Source organism: Rhinatrema bivittatum, chromosome 2 (genome assembly GCF_901001135.1).
Source record: "Rhinatrema bivittatum chromosome 2, aRhiBiv1.1, whole genome shotgun sequence".
Classification (NCBI taxonomy): Eukaryota; Metazoa; Chordata; class Amphibia; order Gymnophiona; family Rhinatrematidae; genus Rhinatrema; species Rhinatrema bivittatum.
The window spans coordinates 395,860,531-395,880,218 of record NC_042616.1 but is presented as its reverse complement, the minus strand read 5'-3'; the positions used below and the strand labels follow the sequence as shown (position 1 = coordinate 395,880,218).

Sequence of the window (19,688 nt, the reverse complement as noted above, 5' to 3'; positions counted from 1 at the left end):
GTGTCCCTTTTAGTATGTCAGCTCATTAGAATATATGAGATCAAGCACTCAAAAGAAGGGATGTGCGTACGTTCAAAAAAATGTGTGTCCAAGTTGGACGCACATTTTTTTGCTGCATGGTATTGCATCGGCTCCTTAGGGTGGCTAAGTAACTTGTTTTATACAGGACAGGCCTGATTTTTAAGAAATTGTCTTATGTCCAGATTAAGCAAGACAAAGGCTCACAATTCTGTTTCTGAATCTGACCATGAATGGAAAAAACCTTTGACTGAATTTCATACATGACATAGAAACTGAAACATGGTAGAAAACGACTGTATGGTCCATCCAGTCTGCCCATCTGTCCAATTAATTTAGCATTATAATTCTCATTACTTTCTTAGAGATCCCCTGTATTTATCCCATGCTTTCTTGAATTCAGATACTATTTTTGTCTCCACCACTTCCACTGGGAGGCTGTGCCATGCATCTACTACCCTCTCTATAAAGAAGTATTTCCTGAGTCTATCCCCTTTGAACTTCATCTCATGACCCCTCACTCTAGAGCCTCTTTTACATTGAAAGAGGCTCACCTCCTGTGCATAGAACCCTTGGAGAAATTTAAATGTCTCTATCATATCTCCCCTTTCTTGCTTTTCCTCTAAGGTATACATCTTTAGATCTTAAAGTCTGTCCCCATATGCTTTAAAACAAAGACCACTGACCATTTTAGTAGCCACCCTCTGGACCAACTCCAACTGATTTATATCCTTTTGAAGTTGTGGTCTCCAGAACTGTACACAGTATTCCAAGTGAGGTCTAACCAGGGACCTATACAGGGGCAATGTCACCTCCCTTTCTCTGCTGACCATTCCTCTCCCTATGCAGTCAAGCATCTTTCTGGCTTTTACTGTCACTTATCCACCTGTTTGGCCATCCTAAGATGATCAGATACAATTACCCCCAGATCCCGCTCTTCCTTTGTGCTTAGAAGAATTTTACCATCAATACTGTACCTTTCCCTTGGGTTTTTGCATCCTAAATGCATCATCTGCAAAAAGACAAACCTTTCCCGACAACCCTTTCTTTATGTCACTCATAAAAATGTTGAAAAAACCAGTCCAAGGACTGATCCCTGAGGCCACAGCACTAGTAAAAAACCCCCTTCTCAGAGGAAACTCCATTTACCACTACCATTTGTCACCTCCTGCTCAGCCAGTTTCTAACCCAGTCAGTCACTCTAGGATCTATACCAAGGGCGAACAATTTATTTATAAATCTTCTATTTTGAACCGTGTCAAAGGCTCAAGTACAGTACGTCTAGTGCTCTCCCTTTATCCAACTCTCTGATCACCAAATCAAGGAAATTGGTCAGATTTGTCTGACAAGTTTTACCATGCTGCCTCAGATCTTGCATTCCATTCCATTCCAAAAATTGCACTATCCTCTGCTTTGGCAGCGATTCCATTAGTTACCTCACCACAGAGGTCAGACTACCAGGCCTGTAATTGCCAGCTTCCTTCTCACTTCTACTTTTATGATCAGGAACCATATCTGCCCTTTTCCAGTTCTCCGGAACTATTCCAGACTCTAAAGAAGCATTGGAAAGGTCAGTCAGTGAAGCTGCCAGGACAGCTAAGTTCCCTTAGGATTCTTTAATGTATCCCATCCAGCCCCTTCACCTTATTTAAGTTTAGTTAACAACTCATGAACACACTGTTCTGAAAGTTGATTCAGGTTACCTTACTTTCAATCTTATTTGTATTGTTTTATGTGGCCCTGTTCCAGGCCCTTCCACAGTGAACAGAAATATCTGTTAAGCAATTTTGTTTTTTTCTCATCAACCTCTACCTGTACCTCTGAGTCTTACAATGCCACTTTTGCATTTCCTTCTATCACTAACATATCTTCTTCCTACTTCATTCCCCTTCTCACTTTCATCTTTCCTTGTGCCCTTTCCCTTCTGATCCTCCCAGTTTCTTCTCATCCCCCCACCTCAGCAGGTCTTTCTCAGTCTACTCTCTCCCATTTCAGTCTCCCTCCCATCAGGTTCTTCTCTGTCTCTCTCTCTGATCTCTATTTCCATATCTCATCTCCCTTAAGTTATTTTCCATTTCCTCCCCTCTCCTACAGACTCCTCTCCATCACCTCCTCCCCTACCAGGATCCTAGTCATCTCTGCCTGCTGCTGTGTTTGTGGCATTGTGGATCCTTGGTCGCTGTGGAGATGACTCCGCCCACGAGGATGGGCCCTGTGGGGAACCCCAGCGATAGGCTAAACTCAGATAGCAGACACGGAATGAATGGAAGGCTTTATTGTACTGCTGTAGATAGATGGTATGAACTATGAAGCAGGAAGGTAAGGCACTGAGGTCTGTGAGGTGCAAATACGTTCAACAGTCTCAGATGAAGAATCTCACCCAGATGTTCAAGAGAGGTGGGGACCCACGGTACGGGCAACATCGAGCCTGGTGGGAGGAGTTGGAGAACCGGATCGTAGAGGTACTTACAGGAGTGTAGGCATCTTTCTGGTAGTGAGATGGTGGGACTGAAGGTCAGTGGTACAGGTTACATAGACTGGTAGGCCCTTGAGGATTGAGTACCTGATAGTCCGGAGATCCTGAAAAGAATAAGAGAGAGAGATCCCGAGGAGCTGTTGTCTCAGTTAGTAGAGGCCCTGAAGGGTTATGGAAGCGAGAGACCACCGAGGAGCGAGTGCCTTGAGCTTCTAAGGGAGCGAGGCCCTTGGAGTGTAGAGCGGCGTCTAAGCGTGCAGCTTAGAGCAGTCAGAGTAGCTTAAACCGAAGTCCTTGCTAACTCAAAGGTGGTAGCGAAGCGGAGGCTTTAAATACCCAGAAGTACTGACGTCGTGCGGTGGGGACGCCCCCGAGGTTCCCGCCATGAAGTGTATTTGAGCGTAGGAGATGTGCGCGCGCGCCCTAGGAGGCCACGGGAGTGAGCATGGCGGACTGGAACGCCCATGCTAAGCTGGAGACGCCTCGGCACTCGGCACCGGAGGCAGCCCAAGGAGGAGGAAAAGGGAAGAAAAGAGGTAAGGCAGAGTGGTCGCAGCTGTCTGTGACCGACGGACACAACACCTGCCATTGTATTCTTTCTTCTCTCTCCCCTCCGTTCCCTTAGGTTCCTCTCCATCTACCCAGGTTCCTCTCCATCACCCTCTTCCTCCTCAGATTCATGTCAAGCATCCTTTCCCAGGTTTCTCTCCCTCCTGTTTTTCAGGTTCTTTTTAGTTTCTTGGGACACATTCCTATGGGCAGAGTAGTGGCAGACCAGCAGGGTGAGTGTGTGCTCCCTATCCACTCAGCTACTCTTCTCCCATGGTGCGTGCTTCTTTTGTAATCAGGAAGCATAGGAGGGGGAGAAGGAGCAGCTGCAGAGACTGGGCGTGCAGGGTTATCCTGTGCTCATGCTGCCAGTCTATCATTGCTGCTGATCTGACTGCCAGGGAGGAGAGTTGGCAGAGGAGGGTCAGTCTTTTAAACTTGGTAAATGGCTTTTACCAAGGGGTTGTCTTGTACTCTGGGGATGTGGTACTGGCCACCCTAGTCCTATTGGGAAGGGAAAGGCTTAAACGAAGGCTACCACTGAATATTACAATTTACTGTACTCACCATATGAAGCTGGACATTTGGAGGGAAATAAGCATTTGTATAAAAGAATCCTTCTTTGTTCTGTTTTTAGTATCATACTGTGATAATGGGAAATTGGTTTATAATTTTAATGTGGGAAGGAGATTCCTATAGCTCTGCCTGTGCAAGTGCATTCCTGCAGTGACCTCAGCCGTTGGAATAGAATCAGTGACAAGCACCACGTTAAAAGATTTTAATGGAAAAAAAAAGTGCTGATGTTTAAAACAGAGCAGATTCTGAAACCGAAGCCTCCTGCAGTCAGTTTTATTTAATTTAATCATTTATAAACTGTCTTTATAAGTTAAACGGCTCAACCAAAATAGTGCACATAAACAAAATATTAGCAAACAACCAATATACAGCATCAAGCCATCAGAAAATGTAATCTCCATTTACCTTCCCCCAAATATTTCAATTGTCCCACATCCCTAACTACCACCCCCAACTCTCCCAGCTCTCACCTATTATACAGGGCACGTCTTTGGGTAGGACGAGCTGGGAGGTTGCCCGGGAAGCTGTGAGATGAGGGGAGCCCTGAGCAGCGCTGGCATTGCTCATTGGGCTGGTCAGCAGGCGGGGCAGGCAGCAGCAGTGCAATCATAGGCACCCAATATAGAAAGCTAAACCTCCCCGAAGCCTGGTAGACTGGCTATACCACCATGCCAATGCCACCTGCAAGGCACATGGCCAGCAAGATAAGTAGCATTTAATATAGTGCATTGGCTTCCTCTGCTTCACAGGGGCAGTCATAATATGAGCGCCACTCCTGTTGGTTATAAGGGCAGGGGCCAAAGAGCTGGACATATGGCCACCCTGTATGGGAGAAAGTGGATTTCTTTTTCTCCAGTGTTGCATGCATGCAGTGTGTGGCTTCTTAGTTCTTGCGGTTTCCATTTCAGTTTTTTCCTACATATTTCTCTTTCTAATGTGTGGTACCTTATTCTGTGTTAGGTGAGGGTCTCTCTGTGTTCTGAGAGTGTGACCAAGGTGAGGGATTCCGCTAGCAAGTAGGCTCTGTGTGGGGATCTATAAAAGGGATGTGCTGTCGTGTTTTTTGCTTGTTTCATTTTGATTTAGCACTCACTAATTTTTTAGTGTGCAATAAATAACTTACATTTTAAAAGCCCAGCATTCGCCAGAAGTAGGGGATGTGCGAATATGTTGGGCTTGCACGTGCTGAGCGAATTTTAAAAGCCGACCAGATATGCACGTAAATGCCGCTGAGCGCGCATCTCGCAACTTCTCAAAAAGGGGTAGGGCATTGATGTGGTCTGGGCAGGACTTGTGCTGTACATGGGCACTTCAGGACTTTCACCATCAATTTGCACATAAATATTTGTGGGGTCTAGCACAGTGGTCCCCAACCCTGTCCTGGGGGCCCACCAGCCAGTCGGGTTTTCAGGATATCCACAATGAATATGCACGAGAGAAAATTTGCCTGCACTGCCTCCATAACATGCATATTTTCTCTTGTTCATTGTGGATATCCTGAAAACCCAACTGGCTGGTGGGCCCCCAGGACAGGGTTGGGGACCACTGATCTAGCACACGCCGAGGCCCCCTGCAGCATAACTTTACTTCTGCTATGGATGGCGTGTAAATCTCCCCCCCCCCCCAAAAAAAAAAAAAAAAGCTATTTAAGAGGGGTTTAAAGGGTCTGGGGTAACTGGAGGGTGTACAGGGTATTAAACTAGGAGGGTTAACTGGATGAACTGAGAGTGTGACTGGTAAAGCTGGCAAATGCATTCGAGTGCATCCCTTTGAAAATCCCCCCACTTATGCGGTGGAAGAGGGATTTGCACACATAAGCATGCACCCACTTAAATATCATTGCACATGTGCGCACAGCCAGGCACTTTTATAACACGCACGCATATACGCACCTCTGATATAAAATAGCCGCATCCCTGGACACGGGCCAATGAACCTGTGCACATGCGCCCTCAGGCCGGTTTAAAAGTTACCGTCTTAGTATCCGCTAAATTTAGTGAGAACTAAAACAAAATGAAGCAAAACTACCCAACATAAATAAAAAATAAAAATGAAACATAAAAAAGAAAATGTTTTGTCTGCACACCCCTAATCTATATCAGACTGACTTATACTGTTTTCTTGGTAGAAGGTCTATTGATGTTCTGGGGCCTGGTATAATATTTGTTTGACTCCTGAGAGTTAGTGCTGTTTTGGTATGGCAGATATGCTAATTAGGTTTAGAAAGTGTTTTTTTGTTGTTTTTTTGTTATTTCCAAAGTGCCTGGAAGCAGTGTTTGTGTTGCTGTTTTTGAGGTGACTCTTGAATTTGTATATTATGTATATTTCATTTCTTCTGTGCATGCATTTCTTCTGTTGCATCTACAGAAATTGAACCCTTCATCAAAAAAACCAAACCAGCATCCCACCCCGTAGACTCCATCCCCATCAAAACCCTAAAACTCATCAGAGAGATTATTGCCAAACCTATAACCCAAATCATCAACCTATCCCTCGAACAAGGAATCTTCCCAGACAAACTCAAAAACGCCATCATCAAACCAATCATAAAAAAACCGCAACTCGACAAATCTGATCCTGCAAACTACAGACCAGTCTCCAACCTCCCATTCCTAGCAAAAATCATCGAGAAAACTGTCAACAATCAACTCACAGACCACCTCGACGCCCACAATCTTCTCCATCCAACACAGCACGGCTTCAGAAAACTCTACAGCACAGAAACTCTCCTCCTCTCCCTCACCGACACCATCCTCAGAGGCCGAGACAGTGGCAAGACATTTCTACTGATCCTCCTCGATATATCAGCCGCATTTGACACCATCAACCACAGAACTCTCCTCACCAGACTTAAAGAGATCGGTCTGCAAGACACTACACTCAACTGGTTCAAATCATACCTCTCTAACAGATCCTTCATTGTCAAGACAAACTCTTCTGAATCCTCCCAAGTGCCCCTCACCCATGGCGTCCCTCAAGGTTCTTCACTATCCTCGACCCTCTTCAACATCTACCTCCTCCCACTATGCAAATACCTCTCTGATGCCAACCTCGCCTACTTCGTTTATGCAGACGACATTCAAATTCTCCTCCCCATCACCAAATCCATTGAACTCACCATGGAAAGATGGAACAAACTCAGTTCACCATGGAAAGATGGAACAAACTCAGTTCAAATTTATCTCAACTGCTATCACAACTATCTCTCTGCCTCAACCAAGCCAAAACAGAAATCATTCACATCCAGGACGACCGTCCCGCTTCCCCCCTCGAGAGCACCCCCTCAAACAACACAGGAAGCGCAAACAACACTGGGATGCCAAACTTATCAAGAACCTCACTCACACCATCCACAAAAAACCTAGGAGTAACCATCGACAGCCAACTCAACTTTAAACGACACATCTCCAATATAATCAAAGATGGATTTTTCAAACTTCAAACACTTAAAAAACTCAAACCTCTCCTCCAACCGCATGATTTCCGAACAGTACTACAATCAATTATTTTCTCAAAACTCGACTACTGCAACTCCCTCCTCCTTGGACTTCCTGAAATCCACATCAAGCCCCTCCAAGTTCTACAAAACGCCGCCGCCAGAATTATCACCAATCACAGAAAATCCTCCCACATCACACCCACTCTCAAAGACCTCCACTGGCTGCCCATCACACAAAGAATCCAGTATAAAACCCTCACCCTTCTTCACAAAAAAATAAACAACAACAGAATGGTCTGGCTAAACAACAACATCCAACCATATTTCACACAAAGAAATCTCAGATCCACCAACTCAGGTCTCCTCTCCATCCCAACTCTTAAAAATGCTCACCTCAATACAACACGCAAACGAGCCATTGCAATAGCTGGCCCTACCCTCTGGAACTCCCTCCCCCCACAGCTCAGAAACAAACCCTCACCGCAAGTCTTTAAAAAACAGCTCAAAACATGGCTGTTCTTGAAAGCATTCCCTCCTGAACCCCAACATCCTATAATAAACGCTCTTGAAAGCCTTACCGCATAACTTCTACTCTGCATGAACGCATAACCCCTCCCCCCTTCTCTATCCTCCCTTTTCCCTGTCCCCCACCCTTCTCGTAACCTCCCTTTTCCCTGTCCCCCACCCTACTCATAACCAAGTCATATTGTACATATTGTATATAGGCTATATGCCATTTCTATATACCCACATCTAATATTTAATTTTAATTTTATTCATATGTTACAATGTTCCTTATATTTATTGTTTAATCAACTGTTCTCTTGTTACAATGTAAAATAGGGCAGTTCCGGCTCTATTCAACCTGTTTTCTGGAAACCGATGTGATATCTCGATCGAATGTCGGTATACAAAATAAATAAATAAATAAATAAATAAATAAATAAATGCATAATTGTTTATTTATGCCGTTGTCCCTGGTTTATAGATCAAAAAGAAGACAATTTATAAAACTGTAGTGGGGTAGTATGTTTGAATTCCATATTAATATAAATTGATCTGGTTTTGTTCTGTAAAGTTTTTGAAGTAATAGTCATGGTAGGGACCGTGGTAGAGTGAGGACAAGAGATGTGTATGAGAAGGAGGAGGGAATGTCTGAAGAGATGGGGGAAGGAAGAGAGATTGTGTGGAGTGAAGGAGGGAAAGGTGAGAGAAGGGGAAGGGCTTGTCTAGAAGGAGGGAGAGAGAAGGGGGAGAATGAAGCAAAGGAGAATACCTGGAGAGAGAGGAAGAGGGAGAGAATGTCTAAGGGGGTGCCCTTGACAAATTTTCCCTGGATGCCATTCACTTTAGAGCTAGCCTTATGCACATACCCCTGTCCATTGCCTATTTATCACACTTTAGAGCTCTTTAAACCCTCTCCAACCAGCCCTGCTGAGATCTCCACCAGTTACCCATTATCCTTCCCACTGCCCACTTCCCAAGCACTAAAACACCGTCACACTCTCCCCAGCCAGCTCTACCAATACCTGCAGCTTCCAGGAATCCTTTTGCCAACTAAAATGTGGTTGTAATCCTCTCTTCCTCTTCACTACCACCCATCTTAATTTAAGCATAGTCATCTGAATAATCTCCTAAATATAACCTAATTAATAAAACTCGGTGCCTCCCCCATAAATTCTACTGATAAAAATCCTGACGAATATTTCAAGAGCCAAATTCACAAAACCTGCATAATGGGAACAGTCTTCCCCTATATCCCTAAAAGCCAGTGGCCACCTAATAGGGAAAACATCTAAACCTTCAAACCTTTCCTGAATGCAGAGTAATCCAGTGGATTTCTCAGGTCTGGGGCTCAGTTGTTGGGCTGCTAATGAAGCAGCTTTTGCCCATGCAGGATTGTTTACAAGGGCCACCTGACCTGATATCAGCATTCACACAAACATTGCTTGGGCAGCTGTGCCCGGGATTATCTGTAATTTAAGTAACGTGATAACAACGTCCAGTTGCAGGGGCCTTGCTATTGAATAAATGTAATTCTGTCACTTTTTAAAGAGTGTTTATGGTTTGGGTGACGTTTGACCGCACAAAGTAGGATAGACTGGGAGGATGACTGTACCGAATGGATGCAAGAACTACTGTTCAAAAAATAAAATGAAGAAAATAAAACTGCAATGTGTTTTCAATAAAATGTATTGAGGTCCATATTCAGAGGCATTTAGCCAGATAACTCACACTTTATCTGGCTAATTGCTGACTTTTGAATATTCTGGGCACATGTCCAGCTAACATTTAGCTGGATAATGTTAGGGGCATTCCTGGGTTGTTTCTGGGAGGAGTAAGGTGAGACTGATATTTAGAGTTAGCCGGATAACATTCAGCTAACTCTGGTCATGCTGTAGAGCTGCTCTAAAATTAGCCAATTAAACTTATCCTGCTGTCTTTAATGAAGCCAACTATATTCAATAGTGCGGCTGCACCACTGACTGTCCTCCAAAATTAGCCGGATAAGTTTATCCATATATAATCAACAGAACATCATCTATAGCTTGGAAACCTTTTTTTTTGGTTGTGAGACCAGACCTCATATATTATGTGAGAGAACATTTTGTTGTGTGAATACACTCTCACCTCTTCAAAGGTATTAAATACCTATTTGCTACATGAATACCATCGTATGTAGTCTCATTTAACCTTTATAATCATTGGTCTTGGTTTCACTTGTTTTCTTAAAATGTTTAGTAAACTTATATATATATTTTTTTTTAACACTTATCCTTTCAAGATGAGCGATTAGGACGCTAAAGGAGCGATCATGTTATTCTGCCCACCCGACACTGCTCATGTTTCTTGAATGCTTCGTCAGGGGCAATATGACATCTCTTTTAATTGCTCCAAAATGTTTAGGCTGTCACTCGTTCCCTTCTTTCAGCATTTCCAAAGCGATCCTTTGGAAACACTTTGGAAACGCTGAAAGAAGGGAACGAGTGACATTACCAGTAATGACATTGAAGCTCCCTAGGTGTTTTTCCCTAGGGTGCACTATCCATGAATTGAGAACCTCATTCCAAAAGGCATTAATCTTTGAATATGCCCAAGGCAGTTGCAGATATGTTCCCAGCTGTTTACATCACCTACACAGCTAAGGGGCCGAAGCAATATTGGGTGCTGTGCTCAGTGCGCTGCTAAATGCGTGGTTGAATGCATGTTTTGGACATGCTAGACATTCATCCAATGCCATATCGGGGTTATCATGTCCAAAACACGAATCCATACTGGCGCATAGCTAATAGCGCTCATCACATGCAGATGCCATGTTGATGATGCTATTAGCTAGTACCCCCAATGTAAAAAAAAAAAAATGTGCTCCCGATGCAGACATTTTAACCCTCAAAATTTAACCCCAACCCAGAGCTGGCAATAAGTTTTAAGGCATCAAGCCATGCTTAGAAAATTAAAAAATACAGCTTTTCTGTGGTTCCTCCTACTTAATATCATTGTGATACTCAGTAGGAGGAACCAAAGAAAGCTAGGTTAGAAAAAAGGAAGCTCAATGTACAAGTGTCCGTTTTCCTAACCCGTGGCTGTGCATGGGTTAGGAAAACAGATGCTCAGAAAATTGAGTGTCCATTTTGCACACCTGTGCACAGCCACTTTTCCTGGGTGCTCAATGCCATGGACACAATGAGGGATGCACAATTTATCCATTGCATGTCCCTTTTAGCATGCCATCTCATTTGAGTATTGCATCGAGCACCCAAGAGAGGGGATGTGTGTGCGTTTAAAAAAAAAAAGTCTATCCAGATCGGACACACAATTTTTTGCACGCATGATATTGCGTCGGCCCCCTTGCGATCGCATCTGAGAGATGCTGTAATTAATCTTGTTTGGTGTCCCGTGCATGCTATGTTTTTTGAAGAATGAATTACAAATCAGAAGACTTGCCAAATTCAATAAAATCGCGGTCTGGGCTAGACAGCTCCTTTCTGATCTGCCTGCTCCACATTTGGCTTGCCTCACTGCTAAATGGAGTGCAGATCTGGACACTGAGATTTCATCGCATTTATTGTCCTGTGCCTTTAAATTGATATATCAGCACTCTCTTGCCACTTCCATGCAGGAAATTCAGTTCAAGCTTTTACATAGAACTTAGATTACCAGGGTCCGGGACGGTCTAATGAAACTGTGGGATTCAGATACCTGTTTAAAATGCAAAATGGCCCCGGGGATCTTTGTCATATGTTTACTGATTGTTCCAAATTGTTGCCTTTTTGGTGCCGTGTTACCACCTATCTGAACAGATTGCTTGGTTGCCCCATCACTTGGTTGGGGAAGTCCTTTTTCTTATGCTTGTGGGATAAGCAGGACCTCATTCCGCAGGGGGGTAGAAAATTTCTTGCAGTAGCTATCTTAGCTAACTGGAAGTCAGAAGAGGCGCCTTCTTTCACAGAATGGAAAGCATTGATGTCCCATACCGTACACATGGAATCTTTTCGGAGAAGGGAGCTGGCATTTTGCAAGGCATTTAGAACCTTAAAAGGCTATTTTCTCTGTTGGCACAAAGTGCTTCAGGACTCTATATAATTTTCTAATTGCCTTTTTTTCTTTTCTTTCTTTTATCTTGCTAGTCCTGTTCGGGTTGTCTGCGATGTGTGCTGTCATGTGAACATGAGTGAATGAGATGTGATTGTTTCCGTTTTCATAGTTTGATGCCTCTGTTTTGGGAGGGGTTATTTTGAAAGCTTTGGGTCATTGTATTCTGAATATTACCAATGTCGTGGCATTTTTCTTGTACTCATCTCATAGCTGTTTCAAGTTCGCTCTCATGTCTGTTTTGTTTCTTTGACCCAATAAAGATTAATTAAAAAAAAAAAAAAAAAAGAGACTTGCTCGGATGAGAGATCAAATTCTCTTTACCCTCTCACTCTTGTCAGCCTTGGGAAACCTTTTGTCTCTTTGAGACTCAGTTTACCTGACAGTAATGAGGTGATCAATAATAATAGATTTTATTAGGGTAAACCTAAATTATTAGCCAGAAGCACCATAATGCTTCACTGACAGTACGGTGTAAAATACAAGGCCTGTCTTTTTTTTTTATCATACTCTGCATTACAAATATTTGGAGAGTCAGCGAGATTGAGAAGGGGAGGGGGGGATGGGTGGCTTTTCTTGAACATGGGGAGGATTCATTATTAAAGGCAGCCATCCCTAAGGGAAATACAGGATTACATCACCAGAGCCATATTTCAAACTGCCACCGATCAATAGTTTTAATGTACTATGGAAGAAGGCACTTTCTTACCATTTTATCTGTTGAACAATTGGATTTAATTAAATGAAACTAAACAAAGCCACTCAAAGAATGCCTTAAACTAATTGAGTTCAAGCTCATTTGCAAGGAAAGAGATGGGGGGAGAATAAGGTGCTATCTTATTCTGAAAAGCTTCTTAAAGAGGCATTTCACACCACCTGCACTCTGACAGTCAGCAAGGTGGAAAAGCCGCCCAAGGGTGTGCAGTTGTACTCTCAGAGGAGGATGTTGTGCTGTAAAAGAAAAAGTAATATTCTCCGTGGTTTCAGGTGATGCTTCTCAGAGTCATATATCTGGCTGTCCCCCTGAGCCATGGGAATTACGGAGGGAATCAGAAAATCCCTTGATGGACCCTGCAGGAGAATGGCCAGGGAAAGAGTCATTCTTAGCGTGATGGGGGTTGGAGGGGGGATCATTTTGTGACATCAGTTTTTTTCAGCTCTTATGCGCCCAAGTTACAACAATTTTTTTCAAAGAGGATGTATGCCTGCAAGTCCACTTTGAATAATTATCCCGGCAGAGCTACGTGCATACCTGCAATTTGATGTATGTAGTTTTTGATGACAGAATTTACATGCATAAAGTCAAAAAGTAAGTACATAAAGTCCAATCCCACCCAGACTCCACCTCTTGGAACATCTCATCCCTGTGCTTGTAAAAGTATGCATGTATTCATCAGGCAATTTTCTAAAGGACCATGTTTTCAAGTAAAGCATTTCTTTACCCGCAGAAGTCGGTATGAAATTTACCCTCAATATGACCCCGGGAACAACTTGCTCTCCCATGATTTTCTCGAATCTTTGAAACCAGATTGCCTTTTTATCCATGAAGCCTATCCTTAGTAATAGGCTAACTATGCTAAACAATGAGAGTTTTGGTTGGCTGCATGGAATTCACGTGTTAACATGCCATTTTCTGTATAATCAGTGCCCCCAGTCTCCCACAATTCTGCCCCCAAGAAGAAACTGCGTAATTAGCCTGTTGCCACATACAGCCAGCTGCACAATTAACAAACCTGAAAGCTTCCCTACCTCTTAATTCAATCAAGTGAAGAAAGCTACAGGGTGCCTGCCTTCAGTTTCAGCTCTTTCTCCACCTCCTGCTACAGCCTCTTCCTTCACAAGCAGCCTGCAGGGAACAGGAGGAGAAAGGAGTGTAGCTGAGGATGAAGCAGAGAGAGCAGAGGAGAGAAGAGGCACAGTGCTCCCTAATCCAGCCCCTCCTCCTGTGCTGAAGGGAACAGGAGGGGAGGGGTGAGATTGTAGTGGACAGTGAAAGTCATTCAGAATGTCTGATTCCTTAAAGATTTCTTAAACCAAAAGATGACTTTGATATAATTTCAGGATGGAGGGATGCCCCTTAAGAAGAATTTAATCTCTATTCAAAAGTTCATGCACCTATTACCATGTGTCCAATATATGCACATATACTTTTCTATGCAATTAGCAGCATGACAAATTGCTGATTTTGAGGGCATTTTTAGCATACAGAAGCACATATACTCAGAAAAATATAAAAAGAATGGTTGCACTATTTCAGTTCCCAACAAAAGTAACATTTCATAGTTAAAAATGTGTAGCATATGTTTTACTTGAGAAATATTGGATTTTTGAACTTGGTACATTTTGTATTTGTATATAAATATTGTTTAAAAAAATGTGAAAGGTTTTCAATAAAAATGTGACCTTTTTTTGCCTAGTCAGAGATGCAAATATTTTTTACAGATTTGCCATATAATTGCCTCAGAATCTTGAAAAATCCTGGTGCCGGAAATCAAGGGCTCCAAATATAATTTTCTATTATGTTGAACTTTTTGATATGCTGGAATTTTTCTCCTCTTCACAGACTTGCTTTTTTCTTTTGTTATCATTCTGCTGACTTCCAAGTGTGCTTTTATCATTCTGTCATATTTCTCCTCATATATTTATTGCACACGCAATGCTAACGCAGGTGAGGTTTCATTTACTTTTAGCCAATAATAGAACGGTGTTTCCAGGCAATGGCCTCACTGTGTGTTTGCTGAAGAGGGTAACTGCCTTAATACAGTGGAAGTGTTTCTTATATTTTCTTTGATTTATCAATTGCCACTCTTGCATTTAAATTTGTAGAGAAGTGACACTCGACTAACTTGACCCCCTTGAAGTCATGAGATAGGCAGAAGTGCCGCAGCAGGACGTCTTGCCTTTTTGTGATCCTCCGCCGCCATGCTCGAAAAATGCGTGCTCCTTGTGCATCCCTGAAGCCCTTGCTAACTCTTCTGAATTTCCTCTCCCCACAGGACCCAGCCTCCTGTCCCAGAGTTCGCTACAGCTCAACTCCAAACCTGAAGGGTCTTTGCAGTACTCGTCCAGCTACCACAGCAACCAGACCCTGGCCCTGGGTGAATCGGCAGCGCTGCAGTTCTCAGCCCGCAGCAGCCAAGTCCGAGCTGCCGTACAGAGCTATAGTCAGGTGGGTTGAGAGGGTGGCAGGACTTCCCTTGCATGCATGCTCCTTTCAGAAAATAAACTTTATTCTGCTCTCTCACAGCTAAGCAGGAGCTTTTTCTCTCTCCAGGCTATCTAGTGACACGTTCGTTGTTTGTGTAGCAATGTGATTACCTGTAGATACTGCAGGCTGTACAAAGCTAAAATGCAGAATGTAATAGATGGCTCCTGGCTGGCTGAAAATAGATGATTACCAATATTGTGTGGACATTGTCAGTGGACTGCACTCCAAAATAATAAAGTGAAAACAACTCTTTTCTCCTTGACCATGTTAAATCACTTTCATTCCTTTCACTGGGCCTGCTCATCAATTCATCTTTTGTCGCTAGAAGCCGTTATATTTGTTTTGTTTTGTTTTTTTTCAACAAGAATAAAGTAGTGTGGTTGCCGTGTTTGTTCACTTGGAAATTTAAGTCAAGTAAGTTGTAAATAATACTTTTTGTATTCAACTCAGTACAATTGTGACTAGCTTTTATGAGTTACACTCTCCTCCAGGTCACGGCGGAATAACACAGGCATGAACCTACAAGTAAATTAGAGGTTGTATTACCCTGGTACTGTGATGCTTGTTTTCACAGTAGTAAAGATTTGTAAAGTAAAAGGATGGGAAGGATGAAATGCTAGCAGAAGAATAGGAACGTTGATACAGATACAGTATACAGCGGAATTTACAGCTCTAGAGGACCAAGGGCCTGATGTAATAAAGGATGTTGTGTCTATAAGAAGAAATGCTTTGTAAGTAGGTCTGGATGTCTGATAATGGTAAAAGATGAGGAACCAATGTCCCTAGTAAGCCCTTCTGCGTTTGCTTCAAAGTGTTTGATCATTTTAATTTTGAATCCTTGGGTAGTTTTGAAGTTCCCTTTTAATACCCTGCTCCTAAGGTCTTGTCTTGCAAAATGTTCCCCCTCCCCTGCCCCCAGGAGTATCACCTTTCTCTTTTCATCGATGCCTCCTCTCTGTGAAAGTTCATTTTTTTTGTCTTCAGCTTCTGACCCCCTTTCACCAATGTAGCATCCTTTGTCACAATTTATTTTTGTCCTTTGGGTGCTGCAAGCCCACAGAGTCACAGGAAAAAAAAAAAAATCACTATGAGTTCCTCTGAACAGATCGATCCCGATATCCTGGGTTTGAAAGCCACGTTTGGGATTAGATACACTTACCTGCCCTTATCCTTTTACCTTAGAACTCTTTACAGCTTTGAAGACATTGTGCTAGAGCCTGTGATTTCCTTGTACAATCTGGCAGGTTCATCTCTAGCTCATCCTGCACTGTTTCCGATTAGCAATATGTGAAAGAACCCTCCACCCAAAAATGGCTGTGGCCTTTCTATTTTGAGGAGGAGCACATAGAAGCACACCTTCTAGTGCCAAGCAGGCTGCAAACTCCTCCACTGAGCTAATGGTAGTGCTGCCCTTGTATGGCACAGGCCTGATGAAAGGTCATGTAGTCCAATGAAAAGATGTCACCTACAATATGTTTTCTTTCTAAGCATGGGATGTTTTCCTGGTTTGAATATTCAGAGTGTTTGTGCTATTGCATAACATTGTAGGAATATGAACTTTTGAAAAATTGTATTCTGCAGGCTGAACCTTAACTTGGATTTTATGTTTATTTTTAGACTCAAGGTCCAATGATTATTTGAAATATCACAATAGCAAGGGCCTGATTTTATCAAAGAATTTTCTTCCTATTTTGTCTTTTGCCTATGGAAAAAAAAAAACTAAACCCTTTAATAATCCTAGAGGATTAATGATTATCCGAGGTCAAGCAGGATGGAAGTCCTCACACATGGCTGAAATCATCGGATGGAGCCCAGCATGGAACTTTGATCTCAAAAATCTAGAACTTTCAAACACGTCCTACTGAGCATGTGCAGCTATAGTTATCTCCCTGCCTCCTAGGCAGAATCCCTCGTTCTCTTTTTTTCCATGGAGCTGTGTGGTTACAGTATTTAGCTTTGTTCTTTCCTCACAGTTATTGTAGGTGATATTTTCTAGAGCTAAGGCTGTTTTTTCTCCTTTACATTATGGTAGTTTTATTTCTTTTCCTTTTTCTTCTTCTCTCCTCTGTCTGCCAGCTGCATGGTGGGCCTTAGTCACTATGTAGTCTGGCAGAGTCTATTTCTATCCCTTATTAAAAAAAAAAAAAAATACTTCACTGGTAGTTTAGTGTCTGTGCCTTTCGTGCTCTGTCTGCTTTTCTACCTTTGTCAGGTGCTGCAGGACTGACTGAATGCAGTCTGTGGGAGATCCATGTAGGCGGCTGAACTTGGGATTCGCCTGAGTTCTACCCAGGCAGGAGCTCCATGTCGTTTCACTGATCAATTGGCATCAATGGAGGTTCAGTCAATGCAGAAATCGACGACCACAGTGTTCCTGTGGGAAGCAGAGTTCATTCTCCTTTCATTCAAAGGAAATAGTCTCCAAGGGCAGGAGCCCTGGATGACATAGCCTCCCCTCCTGCTTGTCAGTGATGGCAGAGCAAGTCAGCAGGAGCCTGGCAAGCAGCTTGCTGTCACACCTTTGGTGCCATGCCCAGTAATGGTTGCCCTTGCACATCTGTGACCAGTACACCGTTGATCTGACACATCGATATCAGGACCATGTTGGGGACCAGGATTGCCATTGAGCGCCATGGTCACCCTTGACGCCGTCGAGGTGCCGGGCTGCCCTTGATGCCATCGGGGTACATGACCGCCTTCGATAAAGTAAGGGCCTTCTGCGATGTAAGCATCTGTGGACAAGGAGTCTTGATACACCAGAGTCATTGAGCACCTTGGGTCTCGATGTGGCGGAGTAGCAGCACCGACCTCTAGTGTCAGGGACCAGGTCTGCCATCGAGTGCTATGGTCCCCATCGATGCCATCGGAGCTGCCCTTGATGTCGATGCTCTCAGTGCTCTTGATGCCTTGGTGCCATTGAGGCTCTCAATGCTTCATACCATCAAGGCTCTCCGTGCCAAAGATTGTCCTCGGTCCCATTGAGATGCATGAGTGGCCACCCTCGATGCTGTCGAAGTACGTGTCCTCAATGCTGCGGCAGTCCTCAATACCATTGAGGTGCATGGTCTTGATGCTGCGGCTGTCCTTGATTCTGTGACCTCGGTGCCATGACCACCCTCAGGGGTATCGTGGTGTGTGGCCTTGATGCCATCATGGTGCAGAACTGCCCTAATACCATCTAAACCCTCGATGCCATCGAGGTGCAGGGCTGCCATGGAGGCTATCAGGCGTGTTGGCCATTGATGCCATTCGTTGCCACTTTCGACAAGGTTGAGCACCACCGTCAAGGCACTGGGATCGTCACTGAGCACCCTGGTCGTCTCCGAGGCTGTCGACTGCCAGGGCTCTTGAGAGCTCTTGAGTGCCACTGAATTCCTCAAGCAACAGGGATTTTGGCCTTCAACAGATCGATTTCCAGGTTTTCCAATTACTCAAGGCACCCAGGTATGCCTTGGCATCCAGGCGCAGTGGTCTAGTGCCCTTGAGGCTCCTTGGTAATGTTCCGATGGGGCACTGAGGGGCATTGTGCTGTCCTATCACTGGCCTATGGCTATTGGGTACCATGGATGCCGATGATCTCGGGGGGCATCGGAGGCCCCATCTGGATTCGTGCATCATCGGTGTTAATGAGCACTAGCGAGGCTATCATCAGACATAGCCGTTGTTGAGGGACTCCATTGAACTTGCAGCATCGACATCCTTGGATGATTAGGTGAGCCGAGGGGAATAGTCGATGGCAGTCATCAGTTCCTCTGCGCACCGATGAGATGTGTCAGGTCTGCAGAGCCTTTGCCTGCAGGCCCCCCCCCCCCCCCCCGGGATCCTTGCTACTGCCAGTCCATAGATGCTTTTGGTACCAGGATCTCTATTGGTGCCACTGGGCTCTTGAGGTCCGCAGGCACCTGTGGTGCCAGGGATGGCACTATATACCATTGAGCTAATCAAGATTCAGTCAAACGCCATTGAAGCCTCGGGTTGACCGTCATTTGGAACCCTTGATGTGATCTATTGTTGGTGAGTGTGAAAGTGTATGGGCCCAATGGGCTCCATCATCACTGTAGGCACTGTAGGGATGAATGAACCCTTTAGCAAGGTTCTCTTGGATGTACTACATCATAGCCTTGGTCTCAGGAAGGGACAGAGGGTAAGTACACCCTCGGGGAGGCATGGTTTCAGGCAGAAGTTTGATAGGGCAGTCGAACCTCCGAAGAGGTGGTAGAAGGTCCGCTTTCTGCTTTGAAAAGACATCTTCAAAGTCTGCATAAGGAGCTGGTATGCCTGAGGAGGTGGTCGCCAAAGGAATCACAGGGGGTGGCACTACCTTTTGTAAACAAGTCTGATGGCAGGTGGAACCCCATTCTACCAGCTGGAGCGAGCCACAATCAAATTGGGGGGAATGACGTTGGAGCAAAGGTAGCCCTAGGACTACCGGGTGAATGGATTTCTCTAGGACCTGTAATTCGATTTTTTTCAGCATGGAGGGTGCCACTGAGGAGTTGAACTGGCTCAGTGGTCAAGGAGATTCGGCCAGGTAATGACTCACCGTAAATCGAAGCAATGCATAAGGAGGTCTCCAAAGATGGGTATTTATACCCAACAGTTGAACTAGATCCTTCAGGATAAAATTTCCTCCTGCTTCGGAATCCACTAGAGCGAGAACTAGAAAGGACCGGGAGTCCCAAATCAGAGTAACTGATAGGGACAGTTGACTGAGGGGCCGGTGACATTGTGCCCAAGTTCAGGATTCCAACTGAACTTAGGTCAGGATGTTTCCCGGACGGACTGGGCAGGCCTGTAGGTGATGACCCGGTGCTCCACAGTACAGACAC

At 44.2% G+C, this 19,688-nt stretch overlaps 1 protein-coding gene across 1 annotated transcript in view; it reads left to right on the top strand.

Annotated features, from left to right (window-relative positions):
• CTNND2 (catenin delta 2) overlaps window positions 1-19,688 on the top strand; it is a 2,320,710-nt gene that overhangs the window by 1,131,357 nt on the left and 1,169,665 nt on the right. The window contains 1 exon segment of the mRNA XM_029590042.1: window positions 14,648-14,820. Coding sequence (XP_029445902.1) covers window positions 14,648-14,820 — 173 coding nt within the window.